The sequence below is a fragment of the Rhododendron vialii genome, chromosome 8a, assembly GCF_030253575.1.
Source record: "Rhododendron vialii isolate Sample 1 chromosome 8a, ASM3025357v1".
In the NCBI taxonomy this organism is placed as follows: Eukaryota; Viridiplantae; Streptophyta; class Magnoliopsida; order Ericales; family Ericaceae; genus Rhododendron; species Rhododendron vialii.
In genome coordinates this window covers 17,116,085-17,138,816 of record NC_080564.1, presented here as the reverse complement: position 1 = coordinate 17,138,816, position 22,732 = coordinate 17,116,085, and the positions used below count along the sequence as shown (strand labels likewise).

At 37.4% G+C, this 22,732-nt stretch overlaps 3 protein-coding genes across 6 annotated transcripts; 2 read left to right on the top strand and 1 right to left on the bottom strand.

Annotated features, from left to right (window-relative positions):
- The first annotated feature begins 4,796 nt into the window (after positions 1–4,796).
- Positions 4,797–11,889, top strand: LOC131335511 (kinesin-like protein NACK1). 4 transcript variants are annotated; one of them, XM_058370904.1, is made up of 15 exons: positions 4,797–5,038; positions 6,555–6,872; positions 6,971–7,060; positions 7,153–7,253; positions 7,341–7,457; positions 7,553–7,634; positions 7,720–7,787; positions 7,876–7,935; positions 8,025–8,149; positions 8,605–8,803; positions 8,906–9,016; positions 9,103–9,195; positions 9,290–10,219; positions 10,463–10,788; positions 11,295–11,889. In XM_058370904.1, the coding sequence occupies exons 2-15, from the start codon at positions 6,632–6,634 to the stop codon at positions 11,620–11,622; spliced, it is 2,871 nt and encodes a 956-aa protein (XP_058226887.1). In that variant the 5' UTR covers positions 4,797–5,038; positions 6,555–6,631; the 3' UTR covers positions 11,623–11,889. The 4 variants fall into 4 exon arrangements, with proteins under 4 accessions (XP_058226887.1, XP_058226883.1, XP_058226884.1 ...); XM_058370900.1 differs by having other exon boundaries at positions 4,801–5,038; positions 6,600–6,872; positions 9,281–10,219; XM_058370901.1 differs by having other exon boundaries at positions 4,801–5,038; positions 6,559–6,872; positions 9,281–10,219.
- Positions 11,890–12,167: 278 nt separating this feature from the next.
- Positions 12,168–12,792, bottom strand: LOC131335510 (non-specific lipid-transfer protein 2-like). Its single transcript, XM_058370898.1, has one exon. The coding sequence runs from the start codon at positions 12,704–12,706 to the stop codon at positions 12,422–12,424; it is 285 nt and encodes a 94-aa protein (XP_058226881.1). The 5' UTR covers positions 12,707–12,792; the 3' UTR covers positions 12,168–12,421.
- A 7,935-nt stretch (positions 12,793–20,727) lies between these two features.
- On the top strand, positions 20,728–22,427 carry LOC131298614 (uncharacterized). The gene is made up of 3 exons (XM_058324093.1): positions 20,728–21,269; positions 21,506–22,284; positions 22,393–22,427. The coding sequence occupies exons 1-3, from the start codon at positions 20,728–20,730 to the stop codon at positions 22,425–22,427; spliced, it is 1,356 nt and encodes a 451-aa protein (XP_058180076.1).
- Positions 22,428–22,732: the final 305 nt, after the last annotated feature.

The window sequence follows — 22,732 nt, the reverse complement described above, 5'->3', positions numbered from 1 at the left end:
AAAAAGACCACACTTTCTCTCTCTTCCCCCATTTCTCATGTGTTGTACCTCTCTCTCTCGATCTCACTGTTCTCTCTCTCTCCTCACAACATCCCATCCCCACTCTCCTACCAACACCCCATTGCCAAATTACCTCCAGGAATAATGTCCCATATAATGTCATAAGAAATCTTATTAGAGAAATAGACAAAGTACACAAAAATCACACCCACTATTCTTTAGATATATACTACGCCCTAATATCCATCAAAATCAAAAGGAAAAATAAGATATACTTGTAAAAAGATCTACATTTTTTGGGATATTGCATCACCAGATGAAGACATGCAACCCACGAGCTCTCTCGATTATAGCTTGTCTGCGACATTATATGTGTTGAACCTCTCTCTCTCCTTCCCCTGCTCTCAGCCTTCCCCGTTTGAAAGAAACAAAACAGGAAAGAAATGCAGATTCGGGTGCTCCGGGCAGTAGCAGACGACTCCAGCACACCATTATAGTTAATTTAGGTGTCAAACGAAATCTGTAAATGGGTGTGTTTTATTTTCAATTGATGTAACGATGCTATCCTCTTGTTGCCATTTATTGTTCATTTTTGTTTTGTTTGGTGAAAATTAATCATCATGGAAGAGGAAGATTAAGTGAGATATATTTCTTTTTGGTTTTGCCAAGATTTTCATTTGGATTTTCTTATATAAATTGTTGAAACTTTCCGCCATTACTGTGCTTGTTTTTCATTTATGTCCATGTTTGGGGGTGCCCCTGTTTTGGATTTGGGATTTACAATTGACACTTGAGAGAGAGAGAGAGAGAGAGAGAGAGAGAGAGAGAGAGAGAGAGAGAGAGAGAGAGAGAGAGAGAGAGAGAGAGAGAGAGAGAGAGAGTGTGTGTGTGTGGTCTTTTTGCTTTTAATCCTAATCATCCAAAACAATGGTTAGGATTTAGTGTCAAAAGTATTGACAAATGTTTTGTCCCTAGATCCATCCTCACATATATATATATATATATACACACACACACACACACACACACACACACACACACACCACGGATCCAGTGAGGGATCCCTTACCAGTCTACCGTGCGGACCTCCCCTTTCCCAATCGAATTGCGACATTCCGAGCCGCTCAATGTGTTCAGAACGTGATTTTAAGGGTACCCACGAGAAATCAGCAAAAAAAATGATCGGGAAGGGCTTGATTGGAGCAGTTTTTTACTGAACGGTTCAATAAAAAATTGCTCGGATCAAGCCCTTCCCAATCATTTTTTTTTGCTGATTTCTTGCGGGTACCCTTAAAATCACGTTCTGATCACTTTGAACGGCTCGGATCGTCCCAATTCGATCGGAAAATGGGAGTTCCGCACGGCAAGCCCGTGCGGGATCCCTCAAGGGAAATATAGGCATCCTATTTAGAAGACTTAGTTAGGTATCCATCCTAATGAGTTTGAATACTTATGTTCTCATTCTCAAAATGTCATGTTGCTCCATTATGACCTTAAATTCCATCCACACAAAAATCGGTCATCTAAATTAGAAAATTACAATTACGTAATAATCATCTTATCTCCTACTCCTACTCCTACGCCTACTCCGACTCCTATTGATCTATGACAAAATCAAAGTTACTTAGACGATGATAATCTCTACTAAATAATCTCAACAAATCTTCCAGCCAATTTACCTCCTCTCACTTCCCCAAAATTTCAAAATCTTTGTTCGACAATTGAACAAAACACACATGGAGTAATCTCAAAAACCAGCATAAACTTGGTTCCCATTTGTCAAATTCCTAGAGCACTAGTCAAAAGGAGCCCTACAAACCCTCCAAGGCAACTAAGTCTATGAAGCTATCAACCATTCAACACACAACGAATTTAGAAGTCCCCATAGATCAACCAAATTCAATTTAAAATCGTCAACAAGCCGATCCAAGATATCTCACATCCCAGAATAAATCTTCGACCACATTTAGCTACATCACCAAAAACGTAGATCGAAATTCAGCCTCATTAGTCTGCAAGACATGGTACAAGGTCGATAGAAAAAGCAATTAACCGATCATGAATTTGTCATGAATATACGTATTGTAAAATTGTTCCGATGAAACTACATTAAACCAAAATCATGACAAAATCTGAAGAAATCGAAACACGCATATTGAACTCATGGCAAAATTTGTGAAATCACCATGAAACAGAAAAAATCATGAATACGTATCGTACAATCAATATTTTTTGAATTGATCATGTTTTGTTCATTTACCTAGATCGAAACCTACACTTCTCAAAATTTGCCATTTTTCCGATTTATGTCATGTTTTTGAATTCATCATGTTTTGTCATGTTTCTGAGTTTTTGATTTACACTTCTCAAAATCGTTCCGACGAAACTACAGTAAATCGAAATCATTTCAAAAATTTGGAGAAATCAAAAAACGCATATCGAAATCATGACAAAATTTGTGGAACCACCATAAAACATAAGAACTCATGAATGAGTTGTAAATTGTCCGAACAAAATTACAACAACCCAAAATCGTGACAAAATTTGGAGAAATCGAAACTCAAATACCAAAATCATGACAAAACAAAACAAAAAAAATGTAATTGTAGGTTAGAAATTGCAATACGAAATCTAGCCATTGTTGATATCTAAGTTAAGAAATGGTTACAAAAGTAATAAATTTGCTTACATGGGAAATATACAAAACCAAGGAAGCACTGAATAATTTTTCTTTTTTATGGATCTGCTACGTTCCCAAGGAAGCAACAAATAATTTCTCTTATACAACCGGAAGGAAGCACTGAACCATCTTTGGCGACATGGGTGACGGCATCCGTGGTCAAATCTGCAGGAGTCCGCGACGGCGTTCGTGGCGGTGGGGTGCAGATCGTCGTTCCACAGAGAGAGGAGAGAGTATGCGTAGGCGCTTGTGGAAGAGGGGCGCAAATCACCATTACTCCGGCGTGGCATCTAGTCTATCGCAAATCTTCGCTGCTCCGTACGTGGAATGTACTCGCCGATCTACTTCGGAATTGGGGATGGTAGTTTCCGGTGTTCCTATCTTCTTTGAGAAGTTTGGGAACCGCCTGAGGAGGTTTTGCCGTTCCATTTTTTTTTTTTTTTGGGGTGTTTGAATGTGTTTAGATGAGGAAAGGGATAATGATCCCATGATTCTCGGGTACATTTTATTCATGTTTGTGAAGGGTTTAATCAAAAACAGAAAATGGTTTATCCAAAGGGTGCATTTTTTGAATGTCAGGATGGATACTTAAATGAGTATAAATTCTATCCACCTCATGTGGAAATCATGGGTTTTCCACCACCACCAATTGTGGGTCCCGTCGTGTATTTTTTTCAGTAATCTGAATCGTTCATTTTGTAGAGCTTGCAAAGTAATATATTTTCGCAAAAAAATAGTTTTATCAGACATGGATAGGTATATAAAAAATTGAATTTTGGTTTACAAAATCAACGGTAGATAAGTTTAAAGTTAAACAATTTATGACCGTCTATTTTGTAAACTAAAATTTAATTTTTGATGTATCTATCAATATCTGATAAATATGATTTTTTGAGTCAACATACTACTCTACGGACCCTACAAGATTAACGGTTCAGATTACTGAAAAATCACACGATGGGGTCCGCAGTGGGTGGTGGAAACCCCATAGTTTCCACCTAAGGTGGAAAGAATTTAAACTCTACTTAAATATTCAAATCACTAAGGATGGGGACTTAAGTATCATTAGAGGACCGGAATCATTAGAGGACCGGACTCCTATTTAAGCGCGCACACAGTCTTTCTTTCCTAAGGACCACATCATTTTAGTTAAAATGCAAATCTCCCCATTTCTACTATTTCTCAATCGAATTTCGATGATCCGAGCCATTCAATGTGATCAGAACGTGATTTTAATGGTACCTGCAAGAAATCATCAAAAAAAAAATGACCGAGAAGGGCTTCATTCGAACAGTTTTTTATTGAACGGTTCAAAAAAATTGCTTAAATCAAGCCATTCCCGGTCATTTTTTAACCGATTTTTAGCGGGTACCCTTAAAATCACGTTCTAAACACATTGAGTGGCTCAAATCATCATAATTCGATCAGGAAAGAGAAGTCCACATTTTAAGAGATCCACATTTAAAACTTTCCCCAAACACACAAGAACATGCAACCGTATTATAGGTTGGGGAAGGAATTTATTTGTCAAACCAAGAACCCGTTAAGACCCCATTCCGCTAACAAAAAAAGTATTTTTTTACCCAGTAAAAACCCATGTTCCACTTTTTTTACCTTCTTATTTCAAAATCTGTGTCATTTTTTAATCACTATATCTTTCAATTTATAATGAGTTTTATGATTTTGCGAACTTTGTATAATAGAACAACTAATTGAGATCTATCCAACAGACTATATTGCATATTTTTAAGATACATATTGAAAGATTTAAGCAATTAAAAACGGCACACCGAATAAGTATTTATTTCTTAAGAACTCTTTGCGGAACAAAGATTCTTATTTCACTTTCCAAAATTGCAAAAATAAGTACTTATTGAATAAGATAGACTTTCATGTGGTAATATATTGACAGAATAGGATTGACTCTTTTTTTCCCCTCTTTTCAAGTCCCTTAGGATAAAATGGATAAAATATAGTAGGATTAAAGGATGATAATAAAAAATAAAAAATAAAAAAAGTTGCAAAGCGGAACGGGGTCATGCGGCGATATATTGACGAAACGCACACCAAAAAATTACAATTAGGAATCGAGAAAAACGCCGACGCCAAACATAAAATAAAAAATTACCTGAGAAAATCAACTAGCCGTTGAGAGAACCCAAATTCAAAAATCGATCCCTCTCTCGAAAAGTCACATACCCACATACTCCATCTAAATAGCTTTTCTTCTCTCTCTCTCTCTCTCTCTCTCTCTCTCTCTCTCTCTCTCTCATCTTAGATCCGTTAGCAAGCATTCTCTAATCGATTCGTGTGGGTTTAATTTGGTCGAATCCGAGTGCGGGTCTGATCGAAATCTCTGTGAGTATTACCTTTCGTTGTATAGATATATACACGTGTACATATAAATTCGTTGCATCTCCGAATTTTTCTACTCTAATTTTCAGCAGATAAATTTTGATTCTGGAAATCTGTAAAAGGTCTTTCCTTTCCTAATTTTGTTCCATATATCGACAATATAAAACTTTTATGATCTAATGAAGAGAAAGACCTAAAAATGGAAAATTCTAGATGTATAACTTCACTGCTTTCTTGAATTTAGCACCCGATCCTCCTTGAATTTGTCGGTTTACATTCAACAATTTTAGTCCTCAGCTTGAGTTGTTCGGAATCTGCAATTGAAACTTAAATTCAGTTGAAAACTAATTAGTTGAAACCTACATTTGACAATTTTAGTCCTCTGCCTTTCACTTCTAGGGTTTCCAATAGTCAAAATCGGTCACATTAGAGGAATAAAAAGTTGTTTCCTTAGAAATGTAAGGCAGTATATGTCTGTAATGGTTCTTTAATCGACACAAGCTGTTCAATGCCGAAAACTAATTTAGTAGTTCCAGCTTATCTGCTTGCCTAATTAGGAAATATGTTCCTTGGGCGCAAAGAGTTTTATCAGTGTAAGTGAAGTTGTAGTTTCAAAATCGAGTCGAAATTGATATTCATGTACTCTGAGTTTACCGCAATTACAAAGTTCTAAACTTGATAACTACACTGGCTCTACATCTACTGATTATTTTTGGTAGGATAGATGGAGATCATGATTTGAAATATCGCTATGTGTAGCCATAACGGTAACGGATGTGATGTCGTGGTTTTGGAGTGTAATAGTGGTAGCATATCGGTATTGGTATCGGGTAACTGGAGACACGTGAATTTCAAATTTTTTGACCGTAACAGCCTGTATCTTGCGTGTAACGGCCCTTAAGGGCCGATATTGTTACACAATACCGTTTTGTTGGGATCGGAGGTCACTCACGCACAACACGCATGCACGAAATTGGGAAAATTTCACTTTTAAAAATGAAACATACACAATATACAAAAACTCACTCTGAGGCGAGAACCACCGGCTCCCCCATCTGACCATCTCTCAACCTCACCTTCTCTCAGGCTACATTGCTACAACCACACTCTGCTCTCTGTCTCTCAAATCTCAATTAGTACATACTTATACACAGAGAGAAGAACCCACAGCCTTCAAGGCTACGTGTGAAGGTATTTGCCGACACCTAGGGGAGTTGTCCTCTACACACACACAGTTTGCTCCAACTTGGTAGGAGACTTATTCAACGCGTTACACATGTGATTTTCCTTTCGCACCACAATATCGGCCATCATCGAACTCGGTACATATCGGCCGATATTTCAAACCATAATAAAGATTAGAATCTAGTTCGATTCAAAGCTTAAAAGTTTCTGCGAAACACCAACTTTACTATATTGGGTTTATTGTTTTCTTTTCTTTTCTATGCTTTCCTTTTGTTCATTTGGCATAAGCAATTATTCTTATTTCGTTATACTGATTCATCAATGATTCTACCAGACAGACTGCAGATAACTCAGCTGGTTATATAACGAGCTTTTACAGTGTCAGGGCGAACTTTAAATCTATAGAGTAAAATGAAAGTAAAAAATCCTGGTACAACACCAGTTTCAAAAATAGAGAGGACACCAGTATCAACTCCAGGTGGCTCCAAAGTAAAGGAAGAGAAAATCGTTGTAACAGTACGTTTACGACCTTTGAATAAGCGGGAGCAGTTGGCCAAAGACCAAGTAGCATGGGAGTGCATTGATGAACACACGATCGTGCACAAACCACCGACCCAAGAGCGTGCAACTCAACCAGCTTCGTTTACCTTTGGTACCCAATCAAACCTACATATGCACTCTTCGGAATTTCTTTTAAGCAAACGATTTTGTTTTGAATAGTTTGACAACATAAACTTGTCACCATTTCAGATAGAGTCTTTGGTCCAGCTTGTTTAACTGAATCAGTATATGAGGAAGGAGTGAAGAATGTTGCTTTGTCTGCTCTAATGGGCATCAATGGTAATGCATTTCTTTGTGACATCTATTTGGTGCTATTTTACGTAATCTTGTACATATGTTGAGCAATTTGTTTTTTTGTGTGTGTGCTACAGCAACCATCTTTGCATATGGGCAAACAAGCAGCGGGAAAACTTACACAATGAGAGGAATCACAGACAAAGCTGTCCACGATATCTATAAGCACATAATGAATGTACGTGACATTTCTTTACTAATCCATCTCATTTGTGAAAATATCAAGACTAATTCCAGACTTTCTACATACAATCTGAATTGACAGACTCCTGGGAGAGATTTTAGAATAAGAATTTCTGGACTAGAAATCTACAATGAGAATGTCAGAGACCTCTTGAATTCAGAATCTGGTCGCAATCTCAAGCTTTTAGATGATCCAGAGGTAAGACCTATTCATATTGACTAACAGTTGTAGGAAGCATATTTTGTTTGTCTTACGCATTGCTGATGTTTGCTTACTGGCATCTCTAAATGCAGAAAGGAACTGTGGTTGAGAAGTTGGTAGAAGAAACAGCAAACAATGATCAGCATCTAAGGCAATTGATCAGTATATGTGAGGGTAAACATTCGAACTCTGGAATTAGTTTGTGGGTGTATATGGTTAAACTGGGTTTTCTAAACGTATTAATCTGTGAATGTTGCAGCCCAAAGGCAAGTGGGTGAAACTTCCCTAAACGATACTAGCTCGCGGTCGCACCAGATAATAAGGCTGGCAAGTTCAGAAACTTGTACTAAATATTTGTGCGTAACTGTTGTTCGTTATGATAAACATATTGCAACTATTTTTGGTAATTGTGCAGACAATAGAAAGTATCCATCGTGAAAGTTCAGATTGCGTGAGATCTTACGTGGCAAGCCTGGTAAACAATTTTTTGCCTTCAGGTAATTGTGCAAAAGAATTCCAGGGGAGAGCGACTTACAAGATATATGGTATGTTGTTGTTATGCAGAACTTTGTAGATCTAGCTGGTAGCGAAAGAGCATCTCAGACGAATGCCGACGGTGCTAGGCTTAGGGAAGGCTGCCATATTAACCTAAGCTTGATGACTCTCACAACTGTCATTAGGAAGCTCAGGTCAGAGCTCAGTTTTATAGTCCATTTCTGTATATTCAAACGCTAGAGAAATCAAATGGTTTTTCGCCAGAAATTTATGCATTACCCTCCCCTCCACCAGTGTCTTTGATTTCTTTTAATTGTGTCCTGGCTGTGGAAGCAAGTCTTATTATCGCGTGTCTCAGACTATATTAGTACAATTTAGTTCCTTCTAAACTTTAACTTGTTCAAAATGCTGCCACGTGCAGATTGTAATGTCTATTTGTCTTCCATTATGAGGAACTGGTGTTTCCGTTGATATGTTTGGTGATCATTCTGTTTTGATTTCCCTAGATATTTAAAAACATTTTATGCTTATGAACTTGATTCCAAGGACTAAATCAAATTAACAAGCCGGTCCAATTACTTAGTCTTCACAAGGGCATATTGCAAGCCAATTGATTTTCTATTAATATGAGAATTGTGGATGACTGCAGTGTCGGGAAAAGAAGTGGTCATATACCCTACAGAGATTCCAAGCTCACACGCATCCTGCAGCACTCGCTTGGTGGGAATGCTCGCACTGCCATCATATGCACTTTGAGCCCAGCACTCAGCCATGCTGAACAATCAAGGAACACTCTCTACTTTGCTACCCGAGCAAAGGAAGTGACAAATAATGCCCAAGTTAATATGGTTTGTACTTCTAGCTTTTGCTACTTTAAAATGCATTGGCAATCTCCTTGTGCAAAGGTAAATACTGAGGTTAGTTCCATCTTGTTCAAAAACTTTGACCAGGTTGTTCCAGATAAGCAGCTTGTAAAACATTTGCAGAAGGAAGTAGCTAGACTGGAAGCAGAATTGCGCACCCCAGATCCATCTAATGAAAAAGATTGGAAAATTCAGCAGGTATCCAACATTTGTTTCTGCAAAATAGCCATAGGTTTAGAAGGATTTCAACTAATACTTATTTTCTCTTCTTCAATTTTGCTTAGATGGAGATGGAAATCGAAGAACTGAGGCACCAAAGAGATCTTGCACAATCCCAAGTAGATGAATTGCGTAGAAAGCTTGAGGATGAACAACAGGTCTCTCTCTCTCTCTCTCTCTCTCTCTCTCTCTCTCTCTCTCTCTCTCTCTCTCAGATAGGCCCTTATTCTTTTGTGTTGATAGATACCTCAGGGTTTAAAGCCATATGAATCACCATTGCCAGTAGTGAAGAAGTGTCTATCTTTCTCTGGGACATTATCACCGAAACTTGATGATGGCAAGGAGACAAACCGTGGCAATAACATAAGAAATACAATGGGAAGGCAGACAATGAGGCAGTCATTGATGACTCCTTTCACACTAATGCATGAAATCAGGAAACTTGAACAACTTCAGGAGCAACTCGGAGAAGAAGCAAATCGAGCTCTAGAAGTACTTCAAAAGGAGGTCGCTTGTCATAAACAAGGTAACCAAAATGCTGCAGAGACCATTGCTAAGCTTCAAGCAGAAATAAGGGAAATGTGTGCAATCCGACAAACCCCAAAAGAATTTGAAGTTGGAAATGTGGTTCCTGTTAACAAGAGTGTTAGTGCCAACCTCAAGGAGGAAATAACCAGACTTCATTCGCAAGGAAACAATATTGCAGATCTTGAGGAACAGCTTGAAAATGTTCAGAAGTCCATAGACAAATTGGTAACGTCTCTTCCCACTGATCAGCAATCAAAGAGCGAATCAAAAAAGAAGAAATTGCTTCCTTTAGCTTCAAGTAATGGTGCCAACCGGCACAACTTCATACGATCACCATGCTCACCTCTATCAACAACTCATCAAGTGGTGGGGACTGAGATTGAAAACAGAGCCCCTGAAAATGGTGCTGTTACACCTAGTGACACCCCACAAGTGTCTGAGAAAGATACCCCTACAAGGAGTGAAGAAGGTGGAGATACCTCATCAAAGGAAGGTACCCCATATCGCCGTTCGAGTTCAGTCAATATGAGGAAAATGCAGAAGATGTTCCAGAATGCAGCAGAGGAAAATGTGAGAAGCATTCGAGCTTACGTGACAGAACTAAAAGAACGTGTAGCAAAATTGCAATACCAAAAGCAGCTACTTGTTTGCCAGGTAATATTGAGTTTTGTTTTTTTGGCTTTCTCATAGTTTTAGCACTACCAATGAATAGTTGCTTCAATTGCATGTGTGTGTGCGCTTCATCTGCATCTCTAATTTTATTGCTACATGGCAGAAAATAAGTCCTTTTACGAAACTGCTTTGTTTGCATTTGTTTCATTTGGTCTTCCATATATATATCTGAAATTGCTGTCGAGTGTAAAGGAACATCATCTGTGTTTGTTATTGTACATCTAGGTGCTTGAGCTGGAAGCAAATGAAGTAGCTGGATATGATGTAGAGAATGATGAAAACAGAACTGAGATACAAGAGGCATCACCAGCTGCATGGAATGTGATTTTCAGGGAGCAGAGGCAGCAGATCATTGAGTTATGGGATGTGTGTCATGTTTCAATAATCCACAGGACACAGTTCTATTTGTTATTCAAGGGAGACCCAGCTGATCAGATATACATGGAAGTGGAACTCCGGCGCTTGACTTGGTTGCAGCAGCACTTGGCTGAACTCGGAAATGCAAGCCCAGCTCGCTTTGGCAATGAGCCTACAATCTCTTTATCATCAAGGTTATTGCTTCCTGAGGCTACTTTCTGAGATTTGCATATGTTTTGCTATTTCAAAATGACGACTCTACAAACACAGAAATAGTGCATGTAAAATGAAACGTATGGTTCTCACCACACTAGCAAGGACGATGCTAAAAATTTGATTTAAGGGAAGGCTAAGATAAGTGGAACTAAAAAAAAAAGGAAAAGAAAAGAGCCCCAGTCAAGTTGTAGTTGTATTATGTCAATGATAGATTGATATAACGTACAAAAATTTGTCTTTTGCATCAATAAAAACATTAAGATGATTGCTACTGTCGTATAATACCGTTCAAACAGAAATGTTGTCATTAGTTTAACCAAAATAGTAGTTTTGTTCTTGAAATTTAGGCGCTTTACGTCAAATACATATGCTAAACTTTGTTTCTGCTCCCTGGATTCGAATCTGGACCATGACCTTTAATTTCTGTGTAAGTTTTATGCTTTTGTAACTAGCTGACATTTGAGCTCCTTGATCTTCATTGCAGTATTAGAGCATTGAAGCGTGAAAGGGAATTCCTTGCGAAGAGGTTAACTACGCGTTTAACTGCTGAGGAGAGAGATGCATTATACATAAAATGGGAAATCCCACTAGATGGAAAGCACAGGAGAATCCAGTTCATAAACAGGCTTTGGACAGATCCTCATGATCCGAAACATGTGCAGGAGAGTGCTGACATAGTAGCGAAACTTGTAGGCTTCTGCGAAAGTGGAAATTTGTCGAAGGAGATGTTTGAGCTGAACTTTGTGCTTCCATCTGATAAAAGGCCGTGGCTTATGGGGTGGGACCAAATTTCAAACCTTCTTCCGTTGTGAGAAACAACGGTAAAATTTTATAAGTACATCCCATTCTATATTTGCGTAACGTGTATGAAATGGATATTGGAGTCTACCTCAGAAATTTGGGTTCCTTACTTTGTTGTGTCTGGTCGATGATGAACACACTGTGCATCATGATTCTATGTTTTTTATTTTTTGTAATTATCATTTCTTGTGATGATATTTGGGGTTTCTGCAATTGTAGTAGTCTCAATCTTTCAGTAGTCTCAATCTTTCAATAAATTAACGTGGATATTGTTTCTCTATCCAAACTGTTTTCTTGTTTCAAACCCATTTCATGAGCCTTTCAAGTGCAAAAGACAAAAAAAGATGATCTATCAAAAAATATGATTTATCATGAAGGCTCTTTACATGAACCAAATTGTGGTCTCAGTTAATACGTATCTCAACAGGTATGTGACTAGCTTCTACGGCCCCATTCATAGGCTCAAGTTGACAAATTCAAAAACGTAAAAGAAAAAGTGATTTATCAATAAAGAAACAAATGCCGCTTTGGAGAGAGAGAGAGAGAGAGAGAGAGAGAGCACAAATTAAGTTATTCCATTACATAAAACACCTTCACTTCAACACGGCACACAACACAAGCTTTAAGTCTGTACCATATATAAGTACATCAGAGAATGAGATTATTTACTTTATCTAATTAACTCGTGCATACCCTGCCCATACAGAGCTAGGAACCTTTATGAGACGTAGGATAGAAACAACACCAAACATAAGGTGGAAAAACTCATTCTCTCCGCAACCGCAAAGATGATAATATAATGTAGGGCTTTTAACACTTAGGGATTGGAACCCCACAAGTGGTGGCAACTTTCTGGGCATTGGGGGAGGCAAGAAACTTCTTGAAGTTAGGGTTGCTGGCATACTGGCAAAGGCAAGGCTTCTGCTCCTGTATCTTACTGCAGCATAACTTCGATGGAGGCGCGGATGACGAGATGACACTGGAACACGGGCTCAGCTCCGATGGGTTGCATACAACGGCCATGGTCACCTGTGCTTGATACCCCAAGAGGAGAACAAGCACCGAAAACACAGCAACAATGTAAGATGTCTTCATTTTGTCACTCCTACTCAAGGAAAGGAAAAAAGACTAATACTAATGAGAGAGAGAGAGAGAGAGAGAGAGAAAGAGAGAGAGGCGGTGAGAGTGGCTTGGGATTCATCTGAATTTATAGGGTCAAGATCAGCAATTGGTATCCTAGCATGGGACGGAAGAATCACATGGTATTGGCAAATGGGGTCAGAATATATATATTTGTAGTTTTCAATGGTATTTTTTGCAGATGAAACCCCTAGATTATTGGCTAGTAAGAGCATTTCTAATTCTTACTCATTTTATTATCCATACTTAAAATTTGAGTAAAAAGTTTAAAAATTCATCACTAATGTCAGACTATTTGCTTATTCATTTTGAATTCTACCTATTTTCTCACCAAAATTTGAGGAGACTCAATCTCATACCCATTTTTTTCAAACCCTCTATTTATTCTCATTAATCTCAAGTGTGACATTCAGTAATAGATTTGGGTCATTGGAGATGGTTTATCCAAATCTCTATCCAAATTTGGGTGAAAAAGAGGGTCAAGGGCTGGTGCTGGTGATGCTCTAAATTGCCCAAAGTATCCCATTAAGACTACAATACTTATCCTTTGGTATTGCTAGACAGAACCTAATTGCAATGGAACGTGTAGAGTTTAAAATAGTAGTATATTTCAAACCTAAAAAAGGTTGCTCACAATTAATTTCTCTCTCTACTTTCTGGTGAGACGAGACCCAGGGCTTTAAGACTAGGGACCACGACCACGTGAACTCGAAAATTAACCCGGTGGAAATTCGGACACACGGGCCTTCTGCTTGAGCCTCCGATAACAAAGGAGGGTGGTAAGTGGTAACTATCGGAAAAAGCTTGGAAAAGGCTCGTTTGTTTGTGGGGAAGGGGTACGTGGGGTGCTTGCAACCTCTAAGGTCCACTAAGTACATATATAGTGGGGGTACTTATTTGTAGCTGGTATTCATTATGTCAAGAAAATTTGACCAAATTACGTACCCAGGTAAGTGTGTGTGTGTGTCTATATATATATATATATATATATATATATATATATATATATGTGTGTGTGTGTGTGTGTGTGTGTGTATGGGGGTAAAAATCAGAAACACCCCCTCATCTACAACTCGTTATCACTTACACCCCTTTATCTATTAAACTCATCACTTACACCCCTTCATCTATCCTGCATTATTACTTAACCTCCTTACTCCTAATTTCTGTCCAACATTTAGATGGAGAGACAAAAAACCTGAAAAACATGTCTAATATACCCTCTCTATCTCTCTCTCTCTCTCAAACGGAACCTTCAAACTGGGTTTCTAAAAACCAGGTAAATCCTCCAACTACTACATATGTATTGTGTACCATAAAGTTTCTCTTCAAACTATTATTATCGCTTGGGTAGCAAATAGGGATAAACCCATCTCAGATAAGTCCTCATCAATGTTAAAAAATAAAAATCGTGGATGGCAATCTAGTTCTTCTCAATGAGTCTCAGATACCCATTTGGTCCACAACTCAGAACTCCACCTCTTCAAGTTTTGTGGTGGTTGTTCTTATTGATGATGGTAATTTGGTTGTCAAAAGATGGGTTTAATTCCCCAAAAATCTCCTGCCCCAACACCATCTTTTCTCCCTCCGTAACCCCATCTTCCACCCACACACCAACTCCCTCCCTCCCCGGCCCGACTCCAGATTCAAAGGCGGTGACGTGGACGTCGTACTCAGCCATCATGTGCTCGAGATCGTCCGGAGGCCAATGCGTCGAGATCCTCGCCCAACAACTGGTAAACGACATCGTCGGGTGACACAACATTGGAGAGAGAGGCTAGCTTGGTTAAGATGTCAGAGAAGATAACGCAAGGTCGACGACAAGGATACTGGTGTCGCTGGCGACGTAGGTGAGCTAGTGTCACCGGCAGCGTAAGTGAGCTAGCGGTCGACGGTGTAAGGCACTGTTTTTGTGTGTCCATTAGTGTAGAGAGAGATGGGGAAAGAGTTTGTTGGACTTGTGGGAGTAATCTAATTTTTTTTTTGGAAGAAAGCCCCAATATAATCAAGGGCAATCAGGTAATTGCACTCTTTTTGTTAATGGCGTAACCCCCTATTGATTATTGGATAGATAAAGGGGTGCAAGTGATAAGTTTAATAGATGTAGGGGTGTAAGTGATAACAAAAGATAGATGAGGGGGTGTTTCTTATTTTCACCCTGTATAAACATGATGAAAGGTAGGAGTAGCAAAATTGACAGTAAATAGGGAAATGGAGAAGCACAAATGTCTCAACATCACTGCTTAGCTGGCATAATGTTTTCTATTGTTTTGACGATATGACGTAATCTAATTGATTTGGAGGAATTTTTTTTTTTACACAGGCGGTGTAAAGAATTTAAATATTTTTTTCTTTTCATTTTCAATTGGATTACAAACGAGTACCTAGTAATCCTGAAAGAGAATAAATATTATATACCGGCGGTGTAAACATTTGTTTTCTCCAAATCAATTACATTGTGTCACGTCGTCAAAACAGTGGTCCTAATTAATATTACATTGTGACGTGGCGCAATGTAATTGATTTGGAAGAAATAAATGTTTACACCGCCGGTATAAAGAATTTAATCTCATTCCGAAATATTACCAATGAAGGTTTGGTTCAGTGGTTAGAAACTTAGACTTGGTTGGACAAGGCTAAGATTCAATACCCCATAGTCCCTCCTTGGGGCTAAACATACTCCTAACACCACCCAAGGTGGTAGAACATTAGGCTTCGGCCCTCACATAGATGCGGTAGGGTCCCCTACAGATAATGGTGTGGTGTGACGAGGCAATACTCTCTGACGAAAATGACACGGTACCCAGTGGCGGAGCTACCTTGGGTTCCGAGCCTCCGAGTTTTAAATTTGTTATTTTGTACATATCTAATTTTGAATATTATTCTTAATTATTCGTTTATAACTATTTATAATCTTAATAATTTTGGTTTAATTTGATAAAAAATCGGTAATTTTGTATTCTCATTTCTCAATTTTTTCCATAAATAAAAAATAATTATGTGACTGTTGAAGTCGCCTAAAGAAAAAAACAACAAAATATTGACTATATCTTCATGGAAGATGAGCTCACACCGTAAGAGTATGGATTCGCTATGATGGTTTGAACCTAAAAATGGACCGAAAGGCATGTCGATCATATTTGTTCACCAAGTAAGTCGTGTCAAATGTAACCGCATCACCAAACTCCTAATCACATGCTCCCTACTATTTGTATCAGTCCAAAATACATTCCTTAGGTGAAACTTTTCATTTGAATCCATGGTATAGAAGAAATTAAAGTTGTCAGCTCTTATTGTCATGAAATAGTTGTGCATTGCATTGGCATCTCCTCCCCATAGCCGTCACCGGTGAAGTTTATCAAGATTATATGTCAACAATCCTTTTCAACATACAGGCCAGGCATTAGGATGTCCCTCAACCTCGATCTCTAACGAGGCGTAACTCTTATTGACTCTAACCACAGCTCGATCATTCAACTCAAGCCTCCGCTTCACTTGTTTTTGAAGTACTCTGCTGCACTCGTAATATCTTGTTTTCCCTGGACTCATTTCATGATTATGCTCAATTACAAATCAGTTCAATATCCACCTTCCACCTGCGCAATAGCCAACATTAAGAGAAGCCTTACAATCTACTTTTTGTTTGTGCAAGAGGTCTAACCGGATTGGTTGTTCGAACCATTGCCACTACGAGTAATTCGAAGAGTTACATTCTTCAAGTTTCCATCGATACATTTTTTTGATGTTCTTATAGCCAATGCAAACTTATGTTGCTGAGTATATTTGAGTAGTACAAATAAGCTTCTTTTTTTGTGCTGAAGATCATTCCCACCTTCGGATCCCCGACTTTGTCTTCGTCAGTTTTTTGTTGTCTCTTTTTCATTTTTCAGTCGTGCCCATCTCTCTATGCTCTGGACTCAAAGAACCACTTGAAATAATTCATCTTCTATTTTTCTCTAGAAAATGGAACAGAGAACTATGTATTGAAAATTTCCTGATAATTTGTAGTAGTAGTATACCCACTCATATTTTTACAGTAAAATATCTACATTTGCTTAACTCTGAAATCAAATTACCTACCCATAATGATTTTAAAATAGTACTCTACATATTATTTCTACCCAATCTTTTTAAAATAGTCCTGACCCATATTAATTTGAACAAAAATACCCTTGGCTATATGAGAATTGTTAATGAGAATTGTTCTGACCCATATCACATAGCCCAACCACACAGTTCTCATATCCCAACCACGACCACACAGTTCTCATAGTCCCACCACACGCTAAAATACACAGTTCACATAGACTCACTACACATTTCACATAGACCCACCATACAGTTCTCATAGTCCTACCAAACGCTAAAATACATAGATCACATAGGGCTTTGCAGTTCACAAAGACTCACTACACACTTCATATAGTCCAACCACACGCTAAAATACATACTCCCTCTGTCCCATAATGTTTGTCTGGTCCGTAAAATGAGAATGTAAAAATAATACAATTTTGGCAAGAAAAACTCCAATTTTTTTTCAACAATTCATTAGATATCGATGAGTTCTTTAAATTTATGAAAAAAAATTGAATTTTTTCTTGAAAGAAATGCATTATTTTTTAGTCCTCATTTTGCAGACTGAACAAATATTTTGGGATGGAGGGTGTAGTTTACATAGAAAGTTCACATAGCCTCATCGTACAGAGTTTACATCAGGTAAAGATGCAACAAAAAAGTTATGTAAAGAGGATAATTCACTATGAGAATCGTTATGAACTATGCACAGTTCACATAATATTACCACATACTAAAATAAACAATTCACATAACCTTACTGGGGTCAAACTAAAATACAACAATTGCAAATGCATGATAAAGAAAAAAGGGAAAAACTATGGTGTCTACTATCCAATCGGAGACACCGTAACTTCAATTCAACGGTTGATATTATGCCACCAATGCGATTTTGACCAAAGATGACCGGTCAAACCGATCATCCCAACAGGTCATCAAATTTGGTATAACAAAACCACTTATGACATAACAAGTTATACCAAAAAATGCATAACACATGAATTTAATGGCATAACATGAGTATAATATTTCTTAAACAGGTATAACACTCATCCAAAATAGGCATAACAAAACCATTAAATGGTATAACCGTTGAAGCATAACAAAATGAGCTTAGCAAAAATTATTGAGAAGCATAACAAAAACCAATGATAGGCATAACAAAAAGAAAAAAAGAAAAAGAAGCATAATATTACCACATAAAAGCATAACAATAACCTCTAAAAGTAGAACAATACCCAACTTGTCTTATTTTCTTTTCTTTTTTATTTTAAAATGTTTAACCGTGGTTAAGTGGAAAAAATTAAAATATGTATATGTGCTCTAAAATTATGTTCAACAGTAAAATGTAACGGACCTCAGTAAATTATTTATTTTAATAATCAATGCCGTTGATTTGGTTGTTAGTGTTGATTAAGTTGTTTTTGGAAATTTTGAGCTCCATCCGATTTATGAAGCACTTTGATCGGTACCAAAATTCATTATAAGAATGATAATTTATGTCTGATAAAGTTTGTAACGATAAGCAATTTACTTCATTCTTGGCAGGAGTGATCTAATCCCTCTTACATAAAAGATAGAAGGTTCTGATTTTGAAAAAATAGCTAATGCGGTCATCGAGTGGTGAACTATAGGACTTCAACGCCTATGTAAGTATCGAATGTGTTCTGATCATGTGATTGCTGACGTCTGATTATCACTGAATTTGGCGACAAATATAGAATTGATAAGATGTGCAATCTTAACGATTTAGATCGGTCATCAGAAAAATAATATTCAACAACTTCCTTTAAAATATGTACCTTCAACCTCATTGTTTTTAAACTAAGGTCTTGTGCTTTAGTACAATGTACAATACTCATAAGATCGCAATACAATTAAAATGACGATACCGTTCATTTTGTTGTGCTTGGTGTTTAAATTATTCTCGTAAATTTTTTATTCTACCAGGTTTAGAAAGCTCCTTTATTGGGATGCAGACTCATTATTAGAATGATATTTTACATCCGATCAAGTATGTAGTGACAAGAGATTTAATTCATTTTTGGCAGAAATCTTCTAATCCCTCTTACGTAAAATATAGATGGTTCCAATTTTAAAAAAATAGCTAAAGCGGCTCTTGAGTGGTGCACTATAGAACTTTAACGCCTCTGGAAGCACCAAATGTGTTCCGATTATGTGGTTGCCAACATCTGATTATCACTGATTTGGGTGAGAATGATAGAATCGACAAGATGTTAAATCCCATCGGTTTAGATAGAGCATTTGAAAAAATTAGTTGGCAACTACCTTTAAAATCTATACATTGAACTTACTTGATTATGAACCAAGCTCTTGTGCTATAGTCTAATGTACAGTAACCACACGACCGCATGCATCACTATCACGACGATCGATACCGTTTATTTTGTTGTGCTTAGTGTTTTAATCATTCTCATAAATTTTTGGGTCTATCAGATTTTGAAAGCCTCTTCATTGAAACATAGATTCATTATTATAATGATATTCTACGTCCAATCAAGTGTGTAACGATAACAAATTTACTTTATTTTTTGTATGAATGATGTAATCCATGTTATGTAAAAGATAGAAGGTTCTGATTGCAATAAGAAACCTCATGTGGAGATTGGATAGTACAGTATAACACTTTAATTTCTTCGGACACATCAAATGTGTTCCGATCACAAGATGATTTATATCCGATGATCTTTGATTTTTGTGATAATGGTGGAATTGGTAATATGTGAAATCCTAACAGTTCAGATAAAACCCAAAATAAAAACATGTGTAGCAATGAAATTTATTATTTGTACGTAATTGTGGCGCAACTAGCCCTATAGAATAATCCCCCAAAGTTTGAAATCAGCTTTTTGAAATGGCCACTGATTTCAGCGCTCCCATTTTCAACAATGGCGCTCCTCTCTTTGGCCTTATTAGGTAAAATTTCAAAACTATCCTTGTACTTTCTTCTGGGTTCTTTTCATAATGTCCAAATTACCCTTTTTTTTATTTATTTACTCCCAGAACATTATCTTTTGGGGGTGACTTTTCTTTTAACTGATACCCATCTTCTTCGGGTGGAAAAGTGAAAATCCTTTTCATTGATACCCATCTTCTTCGTCTACACACTCTCGTCCGCTCCGGCGAGGGCGGGGTTCGGTTGTTTCAAGCAATTATGGGATTTATGGATGAAGATTTTTCAGAGCTAAATAACATCGTAAATCTCACAGCCACAAACAACATTGAAGAAACGTCGGAGTTCTACAAATCATTCTACTCTACAAATGATTCTGGTAATTTCCTTTCCTAGTATATATGCCCGAGATACTAAATCTAGGTTTTATTTTCTACAAATGATTCTGGTAATTTTCTTTCCTAATATTCTTGAGATTCTAAATCTAGGATTTATTTGTATACTATGGAAATGGTAAAATAGAAAATGTAACATGTGGTAGTCATTTGTGGCTTGGTACATAACAGGTAGTGTAGAAGAAAAAATGCCAGTTGTGGAGAATGGTGAGTCTAGAGAACTATCATCACTGTTAGTGGAGAATTTTTTAACTCAAGAAGAGCTCCTAGATAGGGTTCGCAATGTGCAATTAAAAGAAGGTTATGTCACAACAATTAAAAAATCAAAACAGGGCTGTTATGTTATTATTGGTTGCGATAGAGGTGGGAAATATCAAGGCACTAGTGTTCCATTGAACGAAAGGAAAAAGATATCGGGCTCTCGCCTTATCAACTGTCCTTTTGAGTTGTCGGGAAAAAAGAAAGGCGGTGAGTGTTGGAAATTAGAGATAAAAAATGCCTCTCATAATCATGAACCGTCAAGTGATATGTTCGGACATTCGTATTGCCATCGTTTTTCAAACGAAGAGGTACTAAGCATAAAATGAATGACCATGGCTGGTATACCTCCTCGACAAATTCTTGCTTCATTGTGGCAAAGTAATCCCAATTGCAAAGCAATAGCAAGGATGGTTTATAATGCAAAGGTTAACATCACAAAAGTTGTATTAGCGGGTCGTACAATGATTCAAGCATTATTTGATGAATTGGGGCAAGGGGACTTCACTTTTGATATAAAACGTGATGAAAATGGCCATTTGACTCATTTGTTCTTTGCACATCCTTTTTCAATTGCGTTAACCAAGAGTTATCCCTATGTCTTTGTGATGGATTGTACTTATAAGACAAACAAATATAAGATGCCACTACTTGATATGGATCATTTTATTCTTATTTTGCTTTCATGCAAAATGAGGAAGAAGGAGACTATGTGTGGGCATTGGAAAGATTCAGTAAAATTTTGGATCATGACCAACAAACCTTTTTTGATTCTATCGGATAGGGAATTAGCATTGATGAATGTCATTAAAGTTGTTTTTCCAGGAATTGCAAATATTCTATGTGTGTGGCACATTGAGAAAAATATTCTCAAAGTGTAAGTCTCAATTTGAAAGAAGAGAAGATTGGGAGACTTTTTTATTGGCTTGGACTAATTTAATTGAATCTCCGGATGAAAGTTCCTTTGATGAAGCTTGGCATCTTCTTGAAGTTGAATACAAAGAGAAAGAATATGTTCTTAATTACATCAAGAATAATTGGCTCCCTTTCAAAGAGAGATTTGTACATGCATGGACTGGAAAACATCTACACTTAGGAAATTGTCACTTCTAGGGCTGAAGGTGCACATGGAATGCTCAAGAAATATCTCACCGTTTCCACGGGAAATTTCAATGAAGTGAGGAAAAAGGTTTGTCTTGCAATTGAGAACCAATACAATGAGATCAAGGCAAAGATTGCTAGTGAAAAGCTTCGAGTTACACATAAATTTCGAATTCCCATTTTGAAGGAACTTGTTAGTCATGTTTCCAACTTTGCTTTTGGAGAACTTTTCAAACAACATGAGTTGGCGACATCTTCTATATTGGGTCCTTGTAGAGGTCATTTTTCAAAGACCATGGGTCTACCTTGTGCACACATGATGACTAACAAGAAAGGTGAAAGCTTGCTACTTAGCAATATACATCCGCAATGGAGAATTGATATAAGGTCATTCACCAATGTGGATGGTGGAGTAATTGGAAATGGAAGCGAAATTGAATGTCTTCTCAAGAAATTTCAAGATAAATACAAATGCATGCCTCTTGTTGAAAAGGAAGATAGCCTCAAGCAAATTGCTCAACTTATTGATGCTCCAATTCCATTGACTCTTGAACCGAGCATTCAACCCCACAAAGGACGACCATCGGGTTCCAAGAAAAGAAAGGGAGATAGTTCTACCACCCGTGATCCTTCAGCTTTTGAGATTGTGGAAAACACCCGAAAATGTAGTGTTTGTCACCACATTGGACATGATAGTCGGACTTGCCCACATAAGGATGAAAACACTAGCAGGAGTCCTCATTTTCTCTTGGCTAATCAACTTGTCAACATAAATATGTTGGAAACACAATGTAAGATTATTATTTTTTTGTAGCAGGAGTCGTCATTTTTTTCCTTGATTAATCGATGCTTTGAACTATTCTTTTTTATTGATATGTGCTTCCAACTACTTCTTGCAGTTGAATGTGAGATCAAAACCTCACTGGAACTATAGCCGTGGTGGAGTTCGTTTGGTGGATGTGCTGCTATTTGTTTGTGGAGAACCAATTGTGCAAAGAAGATCTCCACTTTTTGGTAGGAACTAGTTAGGAAACTGCTAGAACATATAGTATATTGTAAGGATTTTGATTTTCACGCTCCACTTTTTATTGATGGCTGCGCTTCACTTTATTTATGAAGTTACTAGTAACTTCACATTAAAAGTGGAGCGCCATCAGGAAAAATTGGAGCGCAAAAATCAATTTCCTATTGTAATGTCATCTGCAGTTTTTTTGTTGGACTTTATGAAGATCAAATGAT